At 42.8% G+C, this 17,124-nt stretch overlaps 1 protein-coding gene across 3 annotated transcripts in view; it reads right to left on the bottom strand.

The window, feature by feature from the left end:
• MLXIP (MLX interacting protein) overlaps positions 1-17,124 on the bottom strand; it is a 53,564-nt gene that overhangs the window by 13,765 nt on the left and 22,675 nt on the right. For 2 of the 3 annotated variants that reach the window (XR_008820547.1, XM_056330142.1), the window contains exons 2-12: positions 12,464-12,570; positions 12,036-12,121; positions 10,663-10,740; positions 10,342-10,383; positions 8,876-9,047; positions 7,805-7,894; positions 6,871-6,962; positions 6,055-6,718; positions 2,514-2,635; positions 1,620-1,806; positions 689-813 (exon numbers count right to left, since the gene is read on the bottom strand). Coding sequence is in view for 2 of the 3 variants with exons in the window: in XM_056330142.1 (XP_056186117.1) it covers positions 689-813; positions 1,620-1,806; positions 2,514-2,635; positions 6,055-6,718; positions 6,871-6,962; positions 7,805-7,894; positions 8,876-9,047; positions 10,342-10,383; positions 10,663-10,740; positions 12,036-12,121; positions 12,464-12,570 (1,765 nt within the window). In the remaining variant the exon portion in view is untranslated. The remainder of the gene's footprint in view (positions 1-688; positions 814-1,619; positions 1,807-2,513; positions 2,636-6,054; positions 6,719-6,870; positions 6,963-7,804; positions 7,895-8,875; positions 9,048-10,341; positions 10,384-10,662; positions 10,741-12,035; positions 12,122-12,463; positions 12,571-17,124) is intronic. The other variant, XM_056330148.1, reaches the window with a different exon arrangement.

Raw genomic sequence — 17,124 nt, 5'->3', positions numbered from 1 at the left:
CTTGTGTACAAGGTACAGCCAGCTTTCTGATCACAGAATCATAGAATGGTTTGGGTTGGAAGGGACCTTAAAGATCATCTAGTTCTGACCCCCCTGTCGTGGGCAGGGACACCTTCCACCAGACCAGGTTGCTCAGATGCTATCTCTAGACCGCCGAGTTCTTACCCCAATAATTCTCGAAGTGTTTTACAGCTGTAACTTGTAGAGTCTGTGGAGCTGCTTCTCTGTGGAGCAGCATAGCATCACTGGAGACATGCAAGTAACTCAGCAGGTCAAGAACTCCCCCTCCAGCGATGGCCAGAGCCCTGCAGACTGAAGAGCCCCAACAGAACAATGGCAAAAAGCCATGGTTTAGAAAACTAAGCCTGAAACCTTTCACCAAGTAAACTGAGGCCTGTCGTAATGCTCCTGTTGAGCCACAGCAGGAACTGCTGTCATGACCATAAGGACCTGCAGAGGTGCGGTTAGGCCTGGCCCCTCTGATGACACCCGCCTGAGAAGCAGAGTAATTATTAAAGTCTGACATTTTGAATTGAACAGAGCAGCACAGATGCAGCGCAAGCTAAGCCCACAAATACGCCGCTGTTCCTGAAGCACAGCTTAACTTTCTAGTCCATGCTCAGACAACAGGTCAAACAAGTAGCTACGAAGAAAAGAAGAAAAGCACCTCAAAGGAAAGGGCACACACCTTTAATGCAGCCATATTAGGGTCCGTGGCAGGTTTTCCTGAGCAGCTGTTCTGGGGAGACTGTGGACTGGGGCTCTGCTCAGAGGTGCAGGGGGAAGCTTGGCCTGAATTCTGACAGTCTCGGCCTTCATAAAGGAAGAAAGACAAGTCACGTTAGCAACTTTCCGTAGCAAAAGTCACTGCTGAGAAGTTTCTATTCAGAATTGAACTGAAATGCAGTTGGCAACCAAATTCATTGATGCAGCAACCACAAGCTAGAAAACGTCAGTTGCTGGGAAAGCTTAGTATGTCATGGCACAAGGCTAATACATCCCAAATAGCAACAATATGTAATACTCCTTTCACACACGTGCGCACTTCAGCAAAGGCATGTTGAACGTGGAGGCTGCAATTCCATCATCCTGCTAGACTCCCCCACTTCACGCTCTAATGGCCTGGGACACAATGGTAACTCTTACAAGCCATTTACCAGCAAAACCAGCACGTCTCTAGAACCAGCCCAGATACTGCTCTACCAACACGCATGCAAAAGAAGTCTTTGCACTTACCTACGGTTAACAAGGACTGTGTCTGAGATCTTCCAACCAAAATTATAGTTACGATACTGAACAACAAACCTATTCAGCACTTTCTACACAGATGCCTTTTCAAACGGGCTGAATTTCTTGGTGACTATGACAGTACATCTTTTTAGAAAGGAGCCACTCAGAGGAAGCACAAACTCGCAGTTTGTGGGAACGCTGCACAGTAGTTTAAGACAAAAATGGTACACAACTGGATGCAACTGAAGCTGCAGGGCAGAAGGGCCTAAAATGCTTTTCCTTCAAAAATTATCCAGGGATCCTCAAGACCAATTTACACCCTGCCTAATGAATGGGAACACACTTAACATGTGTAGGGGAGAGAGAATGCTTGCAGCTTTCTAACTTACTAGGTGTAGGTGAGGGAACTTGTGAACTGCTACTGTGGGAAGAGATTTGCTCTCCTTTCACCAGTGCATCCTGGACTACACTAGGAGAGAAGAGATGTGAGACTGTGGACTGGGTTTGTTGACTACTTGGTGCTCGCTGTGCTGGACCAACCACAATGTTACTACGGAACTCCGTCACCCCGGGAGCCTGGGAACAGCATAGAAATAGCACAGAGAAAAACAGAGAAAGAAAAAAGAGAGCAGGAAGAAGGGCAGAGGAAGAGAAGGGATGGGAGAAAGGAGGGGGGAGAGAGAGAAAGAGAGAGAGATATTTGTTACCTTGCCTTTCACTAAAAGTAGCAAATTAACACATGATTAACAATCTGATGACACGAAACAAGGGCTAATATATAAGGAATTGGCAGTCACTGAAGTCAGACTTCTGGCAGGAGACCAGCATCCTTTCATAACTTAAAGCAGTATTACAACACATTAACAGCATAATATACTAAAATCTATTTCCATCTTCCTGCATACAACATATTGGGAAACCCACTCATATACTCAAGGCACGCCTTCCAATGTGTAAATGGAAAGGTGAGCATCCTGGGTTCCTTATAGCTTCTGCACAATTAAGAAAAAGCACAAACCATCCCCATCCATAGTACTGTGTATACATGCCTCTTTGCAATCTTACTGTTGTGCAACAGAGTCTGTGAAGACTAGATAATGCTTCCAGGCCCATAAAGTAGCTAAGCTAAAACCAAGCAAACATAATGCTGAATGCACAAATGCATACGCTGGGTAACAGGTGAGATTTAGTGGACCGGTTACCCTCCTGAGCACATTACGGCTCTAACTACTTAAAAATAACAGGCCTAGAAAACAAATATATTTTTTTTTCCTTCTCCTTACTCTGACAATTCCAGCTGGTGCAATTGCAACATCAGACTGAGACGTGGCTGGCGTCAAAATCCCCTCTCTTTTTAAAGGTGCTGGAGTTACAATCACAGCTCTGGACTGTCCCTGAAAGGCAGCTGAAGAACACAATTCAGTTAGAATAGTTAATGAGACACAAAAAAAAGCTGGAGATTATTTTGTATATAATAACTTTTCATTAAACACGGGAATGGATTAATGGGCACCTATTTGGTACTATCATTGCAATACAAAGTGCCACCGGTTTTCTGATCTCAATCCCATTAATCCAGTACAAAGGACTCTTTAACACACCAGTTACTGCTGAGGCTTCCAGCATCACTGTCACAAGGTGAAATTACAGAGGTACCTAGTAAATTAGGGAGGTGCAAAGCGTCTTCATTCTATCAGAGAGCTGGGTTTGACAGAAGGAGGATCACCTTCACCTCTCCTCTCCCATCCATACTTCTTAGATCTCAGGCTTCCTCTGCTGACCCAGAAAGGGTCAATGACAGAAACCAAGTAAAGGATGCATATTCAGTACTTCAGCTTCCTTGTATATGTATATGAAATTATTTTCCTCATCACTCTACTAGCTTTTTTCACTACCTGGTTTGATTTTACAGCTGCTTTACATGACACACAAGCACAAGACAACCAAATGTGATTGGGAATCAGCACTAAAGTTCCAGAAAATAGGCTAAAGAACCAGGAGTTCTGCACTGTTAGACAGCTAGAGATAATTGTGAATAGCACCAGTTGTCTCCACAAAGTTACAAAAAAAAAAAAAAAATCTCAAAAAAAAGTCTGTACAGAAGACTTGCCTCCACGACAGGAATCAGGATCCTTGCTCTAAAGCTTCTTCACCACTAAAGCATTGAAGTCTAACATAAATGTGTTAAGATCTCAATTTAACCAATGCAGATGTACAGTTAATAACATGGCACTAAAACTGACATTGTTGTTGCCCAGGCTTTAGAGAGAACATGATTAACCATCCTATATTGCTACTAAGAGAAGAATCATGCAAAGACACAGCTGTTTTGAGAAAGCTAAACTAAACTTACTCAGTTTCATTCTAGCCTGTATTGGCTTCGATTCTCCTTTGTACTAATAAAGTCATGACGTATGAAAAGTGTCACAATGGCTCAGGCACTGCCAATGTACCCCTCTGCAGTTTAGCATCAGGATATTGAAGGGGACACACAGCAGAACAGGGAGACAGCGCAGGATATCGAATGTCCTCTCCCCTACAGCATCATCTGTGACTAGCAACTGAGTTTTGGATCAACCAAAGTTTCTGTATAATCTTTATCAGAAAGGCCTGTGGATTGCACAAACCTTGTGTCAGCCCACCCTTGCGTGGGTATATCTGGCAGAGAGCACTGTCACTCTGATACAGGGAGTTCATTCTCTGTCTGAGCATTCCCGCATATAAAGCTGGAATCACAGCCCTTCCACTGTTCACTGATGTTCAGCCGGACTTACGACATCTCTGTTGAGCTGAAGAGCCTACTCTTACCAGTGCATTAATGGTGCTTACAACATGGTACAAATACAAACATGGTATTTCTGAGTTCCAGATTTGGGTAACTGTAACAATCAGCACATATTTAGATGCTCTTTTACATTTTTCATGTTTCCACCCTACAAATGCACCTTTTGCAGACTTTCAGAATCAGAACATTTATTGTGAAGTGGTGATAGCAGAGTTCTTTCCCATGTGAAGTCTTGCACCTGGATGAGACAATCTGTGCTGATTTTTCAGTCCTTATACCACGGGGCAGTAAATGTTATACATCCCTTGCTAACACAGGTTATAATACAATTTGCTTTATAGTCAAGAGGCAATTTGTTTGTCCTGAACAAGTGACAAGCATAAATGCCTCAGTTACAAGTACTGCTGTTTATTCTATTGTCAAAAATAAAGTTCCGGTCTTTACACAAGATTGTGGATTTGATCTCTGAGTGTCCCAGTAGTTTAAGAGCACTGAACACGTGCCACTACTAGGAATGAAAAACAGAAACAACTTTAAATTTAGATGAGAAACAAAGCCATTTGTTGCAATAGTCTAGAGGTAACTGATGAAGCATTGGGAAAGTGATATATGGGGTGAGGAACAACCGAGAAAACACTAAGAAAGCTAGGAGCAAAGGCTTTCTGAAAATAAAGAGTTGCCTACAACGCTTTACTAAATAAGAAATGCATGTCATGACTGCTGAAGGTACACGGACTCTCATTTTATAATACACTATGGACAGAAATGCTGCCATTAACACCCTAGTGCTATTAATCACAGACCAACCTGTTCCCAGTGACATGCCAGAATTAGATCCCTGGGTCTGTTCTACTCCTGAGCAGTGATGATTTATTTTAATTATTTTTTTTCCCTTCTAGTGGTGGGTAACCACAATGCGAGGCCCTGGCAGACACACCTACTCCTTCATAAAGCCTCTTTAACAATACTCCTCCAGGCAGGGTTCTTCTTGAATTCCGAATTCTTGTTGCACATTTCAGGTAGCTGAAGTCACTTGGTGTCCAGCCAGCACAAGTCTAAAAACAGCGTGCAATAACCCCTAGAAAAAGCATACCGCCCGTCCTGCTCTAGCCTTGAGCTTTCCCACATGGAACACTGCAAGCAGAACTCTGCTCACGCTTGCTGTTCTTAGCCTTGTGCAGTGCCAATGGCTCCAAATCACATCCAATGTGGAGGTCCCTGCATATGAGTTAGCAACTCATATTCTGAACTGAAAACCATGTGCTCTTGAAGCATCCCAAGTCTGAAGATTCCTTGAGACAATGATCTCCAGCTCTCCCCACCTGGTTCTTAGTCCTTCTCCACTGGAAGGACTGATTCTCATCACCCTGGTCTTGCTAGGGAGCACTGATGGTAGATGAGAGCCACACTTCCATCCGGACCAGTGCAGTGGTTCACTTCAACAGGTGCTCTGTAGCCAACACAGTAGTTTCTGTCTGGAAGAGTTTCAGGCACACCCAAGTCAAACATCAAAATACATCCAAAGCATTACCCAAGGATGTACACCAGTACCCTGGTATTACAGAGTGCGACAATGCACAGGCAGGCGTAGTGACTTGTCCAGGGAGTCAACGACAAGGGCAATTCTGCCAGTCTCCATCCCATGCTATCTCCTTACCATTTCCTACTCTACTGTGATTGAATGCTCTGAGGGGCAGAGTAAATCGGAACAGCATTAAACATCAAACTCAAAGTTTCTATAGGGTAGGAGCAGAGAGCTCTAGTTATCCCATGTGCTGATGCATCTATACAGCCCAGCACAAATTTTACAAGGAGGCACCCCCTTTCGCACTGACAACCGAACTGCTTCCAATCCTTGCAGCAGTCTACAGCATCCCGTTGAACGGCATAGCCACGCCACAGTGGATTCAGGGGTTCCTTGGACACCCTCAGGAAGCTCTATTTTTACTTATTATGTAAACCAAGAAAAGCAAGAAGGTCTCTCCCTCCTGCTAGTCCTACTCAGAAAAGAAAAACATCACCCCACCAGCGCTTCTCACCTGGGGTGATGAAGGCATTCTTTAACAATAAGGACACTGTTTCAGGCTTCGGAGCAGGCACTATTTTTTGTGACTGTTTGGGCCTTGTCCCAGCAGTGGCCAGAGGAACAGCTTTGGGGAGTGCAAATGTCAGTTGGGACTGCAGCTGGGGCCGGGGCTGCCCCTGCAGGACAGCAGTCTGGAAAGCCAGGTTACAGGGCACTCCTGCACCCGGCTGCTGCGTGGCCAGGACAAGGTTCTGGCTCCGGCTGAAGGTGGTGGCAGGGGCGTTGTGGGTCAACGTGGCAGAAGCTGTGTGGGTGATAACCGTAGATTCACAGAGGCCAAACTTTTGGGTTTCTGGTGCAGCAAACGCAGCTGGTGGAGAACTTAAGCTCGAATTCAGAGGCACTGCAGGCATCGGGGACTGGTGCTGTTGTGTGGCAGGTTGAAGCAGTGGCAAGGGCGTCTGAAACACTGGCATGAAAGTCTGTGGCCCACTGAGAGACGAGCTGGGAGTAAAGTCCGCTGACTGGATGAAAGATCCCCCACTTCTAATGCTGGAACACTGGTCAGTGCCAACATCGGGAATGACAGGAGCAGGTACTGAGGAAGCAATTAGTCCATCACTGATGTTCCCTGCTGGAAGTGTGTTGGGCAAGGAACCCGACGGCAGGACAGGAGACTGACAGAAAAGAAAAATATTAAAGATTCAGATGTGACCCCTCAAACTCCTGTCTGAACTCCTTCTGAGAAGGACAGAGCTCGTGTCAGAGAGTCTTCATAGGACGCACGTGTCTGAGATGAGGATGTTTCAAACACCAAGAACCCTCTTACCTGGGAAGAATGGCTGCTGCTGTCTGTTGTAGCTGAGCTGACAGCAGACACAGAAGGAAAATAATTACTGGAACGACTGGGCATGAATATATCTGAAATATGAAAAGTCACCTATTAATTTTCTACTTTTCATACTCAAGGTACAGCATTTCTAGATACTAAAATTCACAGGAATATCAATATTATTTAACAAATAATGAACCCACAAGATTTTTGCTTCATACAACTGTTGCTGACTGAGCAATGAATTGTTGCCTTCCAGAGGAACTGATTTCTTCAGGGAAGACTTCAACTTTCATGCAAGCTGAGGACAATACAAAACTCAGTCCACTGTTTAAGGTTCACCTACATGCGGATAGCCAAGAGCAAATTCTCAACACAGTCCCACAAAAACCAGTTATCTGATGCAGACTGCGTACAGGCCCAGCAAACTCACATGTGACTTTTGACTTCCATGAAGATCCGTAACCATCAGAGTTGTCAGTAGTAGTTTAATGTCATATGTAATTCTTGAGAGTTCCAGAAAACATTCCACGGTAAACAAAGCGTTAAATGGGAAAACCTTAGTCATTCTGTGAGCTCCCCTGTCCAAGTCTGATGTTCTACCTTTAATCACTCAATGACTTAAGGTCTAAATGCTAATTCTTTTGAAAGGCAAATTAACAATATGGGTCAAACGTTGGAATCCTTAAGTGACTCTCAAACCCAATTAAGAAAAGGACTGGGGTCACAGTAACAAGGGAGCCTACCCACATATGCATCTGCTTGAAATAATGAACACTGAAAACGTGTATCGAGTGTTATTCACCATTCACTCAAATCTCCTGCCTTCTAAAGAGAGTAGGTATCTGCAACATTTCATCTTCTGTTAAAAGCTAGTTCATAAATCACTGCAATTCTAAAGAAATTAATTGACTATACATATGATTCTTACCCTGAAAAGACTCAAAAGTATCCATAAAATCAAAATTTGGCTGGAGAGGAATAAGCCCTGGTTGAATCATGTCAGCATTTCCTAAGTGTGCTGCAAAATTCAGGAGACAGATTAGATTAGCTTCACATCATTTGCACAGTAACAGCAGTAGGAATATAGCATCTGGCTAGAACACCAACACACACTCCACAGCCAGGCCTGGCCAGGATGTTTGCACAAAAATTGCTGCCGAAATGAACTGAGCATCTGCTTTTCTTCAGAAACTACAGCACAGTTCTGAAACCAAAGTCACTGGGGAATGAAACTTTCAACTAGGAAAATGGAAGAGGTGAAACCCGAAGGCTCTAACTAATGGGGGATTGCCAAGCTTGGATGCCTCCTACTCCCAAACCTCCTGTCCTGCCCCTGCTGCACAATACATAAACTTGCTGGGAAGCACAACCTGAACCACCACAGCTCATAGTACAGTCTTTTAAAATAAACTAGGATCCATTTCATTTTTCCTCAAGTACACTTCATATAAAGCACAGTTCCTCTGGAGTTGCTCAGATAGCTTAGACACCCATGCAGCAACGATGATGCATAGTGAATGTCTGCTGTCCCATTAGACAGTCACAGCCTTCAGTCAGAGAGCATCTGACAGAACTGTACAGCTCTTGGGACTGTTTTTACAGGAGATGCGACTTGCACTTGTTCTAAGGGACATATCCAAAGAAAAATATATATGCACTTCCGCAAAAATACACACACAGAGATATATACTTTGAGATAAATAATAATGCCTTCACCACTGATAAAGTTAAATACCACTCATTACAGATTTATTCAGAGCAACATTAGAGGACAATGCTAGGAGCAGCACATAAGAAGCTAAGACAGAAATTAAATTTGGATGAATAACTGGGATTCCATAAACTATAAAGCATAAGACAGCTACACCCTCTGACCTACTTTGATCTCTAACAGCAAAGTAAGATAAATTTCTTAGGCACGATTAGAAAAGCAGCAAAGCAACAAAGCAGACCTCTCCTAGAGGTTCCCACTGCAACATAGCTAACAGCCAACAAATACCTATGTCCCTGGAATTTGGCCAGGAAACCAGCTGATGTGAAGACAGTGTGGAGAACAGGGTGTCGGTGAACTCCGATATAAGCATATCTGCATCCAAAAGGCTTCCTTCCTCCATAGGGACAGGGGTTTCTCTGTCATACCTTCTTTTTTGCCAGAGAACCACATCATCATCCTGCCAAAGCAAAGGAAGAAAAGTCAGGCTGCCTAGACAACGCTAAAGCAGTCTGGTACAGATAGATAAAAACAGTCTTCATTTTTCACATTTTTAGAGAAAAAAACCTCTCCTTTAGGAGCCATGCAAATGGCCTGAAGCAGATCAGTGGTACTTTTAACACACCAACAACTTCAGCTCACTGATCTGGGCAACAACAGAAAACTTCAGTAGAATAACACACCCCTCTGGTAAAGTTTTTTGCCCAAAAAGCAGGTGTTGAGTAGAAGGACACAAGACAAAATAACTTAATAACTTCATCAACACTTTCCAGTTTCATTGATTATATGTCTATTTTTGCATCTACAGTTTAATGATCCCTTGGTCTGAATAAAGTTTTTAAAATAACGTGCACAGCAAAAACTCAAAGCAAACAACTCCTATCTTGAAGTGTATCTAAATCTCTGAAATGCAGTGAAGTGTAATTGTAATCTGACTTTGCACAAAGTATGCTGATATTCTTGTGGGCACTTTTAGCCCATGACAAATACAACATAACGTGACTTGGCTTACCCATCCTTCACTACAGGCTAAGGTAAATTGCGTTGCCTTGCATTTGCTGCAGGCTAAAAGCACACACCATCAGGTTCTTGTGGCTGAGCCAACATGCAGTGGTAACTATACCACTATATGATGATGGTGCATTTGAGCTCACAGCCAAAACAGCTGAGAGTTCTGTGAAACTGGAACAGATCCAGACTTCTGCTTAGCTCCAAAAATAATAATAAAAAAATATTAAAAAATCAGAACAGTGCTTCCGATCATCATTTTATAAGCCCAAAGTAGATTTGATGGCTTTATGGGACATACTCATTAGTGATACCTTTACACATGTTCCTTTAAACGTCTTGCCTTTTTTAGGATCATGGCACATTAACTGCCCATGTTGCAGGCAGCAGGAAGATGTGCAACATGTAGCACACACATCTTCACAGATCCAATTATACAAGCAAGGCATAAGCAGCTGAAATAATGTGCCAAACCTCAAAGAGTTTGATCTTTCTGGGCACCCAGTACTGACTCTCATTTCTTCTGCCACTGCACTTCACATTCAATTCTCCTCCATCAAATTTCAGCTACAAATCTGACATTGGTCTTCAAGGTGCAGAAAAACATTAAGGTGCCTAACCTTAATTAAGGCTTAAGCAAGATGCTTTAGATTTTAATCAATGCAAACTACTGCATGTTACAACTTTGTTACTCATTGCAGCTTCTACAAGCATAAATGTTGCCACTTATCAGTGGTAATACCTACCCTGACCAAACTTGAAAGATCTTCATCTTTATGTTTCTGTAACTGCAAAAGGAGAACAAAACAGATATTAAAGTCAGAATAGGTCCCGCACATGCCAGTAGAAGACCTGATCTTGCAAAATTTATAAGACCCAATCATGCACAATTAGTCCTGCACAATAATTTTTAGTTAAGTGGGACTGATCAGATGAGTATGCCTGTACTAGCTTATCATCCATTTTAAGTATTCTTGCATGCTAGCAAAAGTGACATCAAACTCAAAAAGCAACAACATACTGATCAGGTTCCAAGTAAGCTACTTTCACTCTGTAAACCAACAGACCCTTTTCTTGAAGTATGTTCTCCATTTGTGGTATTCCCTGATGACTATTTCAATTCTCCGTTTCCATGTTGCAATGGCCTGAGAACACAAACACATACCATGAGTTACACAGAATCACATAATGGCTGAATGTTCAATAAATTCCCAAGCAAATATTCAGGCATAAAAAATGCAAAAGAAAGCACGCTAATTCTGTTTGAGCTCACGTATCAGCAGCCCGCACTGTCCCAGAGTTCAGCAATCACGGAGAAAATCTGACAGTACTAACCTCATCTTTCCCACAACAAACAAGAGCTGATGTCTGACTGCACTGTCAGCATCTCACACATCAGCTCAACCATAACCAATAGTTAAAAAAATGGGGGGTGGGGGGGAAGCCCTTAAAATTAATTCACTGAATATAATGTATAAAGCATGCAATTGCCTCTTCTGCAGAAGATGGGCAAAGAGAATTTCACAAGGTTACATGAACATGCACACACACACGCTGTTAAGAATGACACAAATCAACAGAAATCTGATGTCCAGCTGAGGGAGAAGCGTGCCCTTGCAGGCCACATACTAATAGCAACAAAAGGATCAGAACAATGTGGGTCTTATGTATCATGGATAGCAGTGTGTAAGTTGGGGACAGCAGACTCATGAGAGCCATAACACAACTTTCTTGTGTTCGAGGGTCATCTTTCAACACAAACAACACTGTTCTTTCAAAGCCCTGAGACAGTTCCACAAACTCATCTGGAACTCCTCTGAGTTATAAATTATTTTAGAGTTATGCAGTACGGAGTGTCACATATTGCTACATCAAGGGCCTCACTGGTTTTCTGCAAGGAGCCAGTGGGCTGACATTAGTTTTCATTTATGTTTTAAAAAAGCACAAAAATTAAAGTGCCCAAAGCCATATTCACTTTTTTTTGTGAAGTTACCTTGACAGAGAAAAAGAAATTGCTTGTTGTCTTGAAACCACATCTCATCAATTAAATAAAATACAGAAAATTCTCACAAGGTCACTTGGATGCAATCCTGAAAACAGTCGTCACACTGTTTTCCCACTGACTTCAGCAATCTCCAGCCAGAAGGCAGCAGTGGCTGTCAAAATCTTAACCATTCAAATTGCACTTCTATGACTTAGGTTTCACTAAACTAGAACGTAGGCATAAGTTACATAGATAACAAATGTCCTTCCAGTTGCACCTTGATCATCTCAATGTGATAAACTTACAAAAATGGGTTCAGCCTGCTTTACGTTAATGGTTCCTTCTTAATAAAGACAACAGAGCAAAGACTTGCTATGCTGCTCTCGCATCTAGCGGACTAGAAAGTCTTGTTATAAACTCTAGAGCTCATTAGTCTGTTCCTCAGGTTTTACATACCTCTGGCCGACGATGTTCATCGACATCAACAGAGCCATCCAGCGGAGTCACAAAGTGGCACACTGGATTCTTGCGCTTCTCCAGGTCTGAAACAAGAACAAAACACTGTGTGCAGGCTCCACAGAGTGCTCTGTCACTTCAGTGGCAAGTGGCAAAAAAAAAAAAAAAAAAAAAAATCTAGCTAGGGCTCCCTCCAGATAACCAGCAGGAAATGGGGAGATCTCAGGCTGTGCTTGGACCACTCAGCGCAGCCTCTTAAGCAAGCAGTGACCCAAGGGCACTGCCATACCAGCCTCTGAGACATCTGGCCCTTAAGCAGATTTTTTTGAGCTTTTCATTAGACAGTAATTTCAATTCCCTTGCTTCTTAAATGTATGCCTCTCAGAAAATATTTTATAGCAAGTGACATAACCAAGCACAATACTTACACTGCATGTACCATGCCCTCCAGATGGCGTTATTGAGACGGATTTTATCTCTCCACTGAAGCTTCAAGCCTTTAAAATTTTTCCATTTTGGTGAAACCAGCTTTCCACTGAAACAAAACAGATAACAAATCATTCTGCTTTCAGTTTTTCTCTTCCCACTCCTTCCAAGACAAGCACCCCCCCTAAAACTGCCAAACTGCTAAGAAGTTTAAAAAAAAAGTGCAATGAGCTATGCTTGGCCAGTGACAACTTTCGCTATATGCTGTCCACAGCATACTGACCTAGGTGTCAGAGACAAGTCTAGTTTTCAAGACTCAAGTTCTCATCTGCCTGCTAACAACTGTCACAACTGAGCTCACAAATATCTTCAGCAGGACTGAAACTCATTTCACCCACACTTTCCTCCTTGCCAGTATCCCACCTTCTCAAATGCCAGCTGATGAGCTTCCATCAACTGAGAACAAAATTGCTCAAAATTAAGCCCAAAACCTGGCCGAAAGATTTTTGCATATTTGGCCACATATAGTTTTGGCTTAAATTTTGCTGAGGAACTGGATAAAGTCAACAAGTTTGTTTCTACAGTTCCATTTGATTTTCCAGGCTGGTAACACTGGAAAAGAAGACTGAATTGCCAGTTCTGGCCCAAGACAAAAAGTTACCCACCAATTCTACAATGCTGGTAAACACAGCTGGGCACAAAGAATCACCAACAGGCTAGAAATAGTAATTTTTCTCCAAGGAAAGGGAAGGCTGGAAAGAGAAATGGCTTATGTATGAACAATCTTGGGAGGTAGGAAGGGGACAAAAGGAAAAAGGAAGAAGTAACGGGGACTCCAGTAAGCACTATATAAACACAACCTTTATGAATCCATACTACTGACAGAGCAGGGGAAGTAGGAAATATTCATAATGTAGTAAATGTCAAGCCACAGATTAAAGTATAATTGTTGTGCCTATCCCAGGTTCTCTCTCTCATTTTTTGTGGTTTTAGCCATACATCTTCCTAAGTTTGTGTGTCCTTATGCTGTTTGTCCATCCTTGCTACACCAGAAGCAGACCAGCAACACCAACTGCAATTGATACAGTAACACATGCAAAGGCAACAGGTTCATCTTGGAACATTACAAGCATCAGGTCAAAAAGTGAAGGTTTTCTGTAGGGAAGAGCACACAAATGAGCAACAGGAGCAATGTCACCTCCAACAACGGTGCCCTCTCAGAAAAGATCACCAAGCACTTGATCAGTGGGGAGTGACCTGTACCATGAATTGCAGTGGCACTGGAAAGATGGACTAGAACTGGCCTGTGGTAGGGCACCGTATATTTGCTATCACACATGCAGCACAAATTAACTCAAAGAACTGAATTATTCTTCCTCTAAAGACCCTGTTTTACACTTAAGCTCTAAAAATCACTGTGAGAATAGGAAGTACATCCTACAGAAGCAACAGGCACTTCCCTTGGCTTGCCCAAGGCCACGAAGAGGGAGGCCTGAAGCTGGAGAACTGCTGATTCCCAGTTTCCCACCTGGTCTGGGAAACCTCCTGATAGCAGCTTTCTTAAAGAAAACTTGTAATACTATAAACAAGTAAAAAGTCCTCACAGCCTACACAACAGAAGCCAGAATGCCAGAGCTACCAATAGTAGGATATTAAACTACCATTTTCTTCAATTATTTGGCTCGTCGTTACTCTTCTCCCTTGTTAGCACCACAACTGCTGGTACCGCTCAGGTACTCCCACAACCGTGACAGTGACAGATAAGTAAATGCCAAACCTCAGCCAAGTGACAGGTAAAGAAAAGCCATCTCTGCCCTTTCAATTCTACTACTACGTATAATGCCATTTGTAGCAATAGGGTAAATCACCATCAAATGAGCGGTGGCCAACAGTAAAAATATACTTTTTTTTTTCTCCTCATCCTCTTAAAAATAAAACTGTTCCGCTTTTGTACGCACGGGGAAGTGGATGTAGAGATCAGGTAGCTACTCTACCAAGAGGACAATGCACAGCAGCCAAGCAACAAGCCTCTGAGTCCTGTGCTGGCCCAGCTGCCCCTGCAGGGTGTACACTAGGCTATGCTAGAAGGCTCCGCTGCAGCCTTTGGAATTCCGGTGCCTGAGAAGAAATAAAGAATAAACAAAAGCTGGTACACAAAATATAACATGGGCTCCCTCTAAGGCAAGTAGACTTGCTGCAGCAACCGACTCCACTGACTGGAAGTAACAGTAAACCACGTGAACTATTAGCAAGGAATAGGGAAAAAAAATATTAATGTACTTGTGTAATTCTCCATAGCTGAGCTCTAAGACACTCAGTACAACCACACTCTGTACGCTCATTGAAGTCTAGAAAAGCCTTTCTGGATTTTTTTAATATTTTTTTCCACACTACTGCATCCACATGCCACTGAAATACATCTCCCAAACCCCCACTTCTAAGTTTCAAGACTTGCAGTTTACGGAGAGATCTCCAAATTAAGTATTTTACCTCACTGCTATCCAGCTGCTGTGGGTCAGGGCAGACAGTGGATCTCCATCTGTTTAATATTTTCCCCGTCTCTGCAAACCATCTCATCATCTTCACAGTGTTCATCACCACACAGCCAGCTCTGCCTCAAAATCATTGTGTACCTTGATTTACCATTCCTTCTAAGCCCAGATTAAAACACAACCTCTTCTGTTTTTCATGTGTACATTAACAGTTTGGAGACAGGAGATTAACATGCTGATGCATCACCAACACTGACAAAATGCCCACATGCCTTTGACTAAGAAATCTGTCAGCTTAATGTTCATCTCTTCACAGCTCTGTGTGACTGGATGGTTTGCCAAAGCAGCAAAACTCTAATAACCTTCACTTAGAATAACAAGAACAAATGCTTTTCTACCAAAAAACCTGAAAGGAACTGTAATTAATTCTTGTACACTCCTTGCCTTTTTAGTTGGTTTGCTGTGGAATTAAAACACAAATAGTTAACACATTTTCTATTACATTCTTACAAAATGCTAAACAAAAGTAGTGCATCAAAAGAAGGAAGTGATTAAGAACCTAGTCTTAAAATAATTATTATTTTTAGCTCCCATGGGAGCAAAGCACAAGTCCAGCTTGAGGTTGTAAGTGAAATGACTTTAACCTCAGTAGAGAGGAATCAGCATGAAGCTGACAACAATATTTAGATGCTATTCCAAATCCCAACGTCAATGGAAAGCCAATTACTTTGAATAACACTGTGACTGAGAGCAGCTGCCTGACTGAAACCCATCTTCAAATTTTAAAGCTGCAAAACAACAACAAAAAAACCTAAATGGAGACACCCACTGGCTGCTGCTCCTGTCAGCTCCCTGTCTCTGAAGGGACACCGACTCCTACAAGAAACGCAGAGCAATTTGCCGACCAGCTAGATGGTCACAATGTACCTGCGAGCACAAAACGTCAGTGCACACATGGTCCCGGCTCTTTCTACATGGCTGCTGCAACCCTGCAGGAGGGCTGGCTCCAAAGAGGGGAGGAGGACAGCATCCCAGGGATGGCTTGGACCAAATACTGCATGGTACGAGCTGGGACAGCTGCATCCACACCAGCCATGGCATGAGCTAGAGCATGTTGGTGCTGCAAAGACAGTGCCCGGGGAGAGGAGCACGGAGGGAATTAGGCTCTCGGTCGCATTCTGCAGCAGTCACTGCCACCAGAAGCAGAGCCTGTGCTACCCGGGATGTGCCTGCTCACACAGGCAATGCTGGAGGAATATGTGACTGTCATATCTTCATAGTTATCAAACACAGATCAAATCAAACTGGCTGAAAACCATCTGGTGGATAATGTGCAATACATTCCAGCAGCTCAGTTCAGTCTCCCATGTAGAAATCTCCACCTCCTGAGACCAAATGTCTTCAAGTGATTCAATCACAGCAAACCAACTAAAAAAGCTTCAGCTGAACAGCCAACAGAACTGGAATTCCCCTCAGATGCAGGGGCCCTCACGTGCCTTGGAAGAGTCACAGTGTTTTCAGAGAACGGAGGCTGCTACTTCCATACGCTGCAGCTTTCATCCAGGAGCCCTGGATATGCCAAGAGAGGCTGGAGTCCATTCCCACAGGTTTTTTTACAGATTTTTCCCCAGCTCAGGAGCTACCTCAGACAACTGAGATCCAAGCAGGCAAGACAGAACGCAGAACTGATCTGTCAGAGTAACACAACTAGCAACTTCTAAAATTCCAATGAAAGCAGCTGTATTTTAACAACAATTACAAAGCTTCAAACATCACTAGATTTGCAGCAAAGTACAAGAAACAGATGTCCATTGTGAGAACGTGACCCGATCCCCTTAAATACGTTTGATTTTAAAATTTGTCTTCAATCAGCTGAAATGCAATTAGGGAAAAGCATGTATTCTAACACAGTACAGAACAGATTTTACACTGGCAATGTCCATTTTTATGTAAAGTTTTGCCTCCGAGAATCTCATCTTTTCTTCTATGTTAATAACACCCAAAATAAAGCATTTCAGGCACACACAGGCAAACATTATCTATGGAGGGTTCTTCCATTCTCATCCCCATAGATTTCTTTTTTTTGTAATGATTGTAAGTTAAAGGGTTTCCTTCCACTGGTGATTAGCAATGAACAGCATTTTAAGTGTATGGCTAACAAACATTATCTA

This window comes from Falco biarmicus, chromosome 1 (assembly GCF_023638135.1).
Source record: "Falco biarmicus isolate bFalBia1 chromosome 1, bFalBia1.pri, whole genome shotgun sequence".
NCBI classification, from domain to species: Eukaryota; Metazoa; Chordata; class Aves; order Falconiformes; family Falconidae; genus Falco; species Falco biarmicus.
Note: the sequence above shows the minus strand (reverse complement) of the source record. Positions and strands in the feature narration are given on the sequence as shown.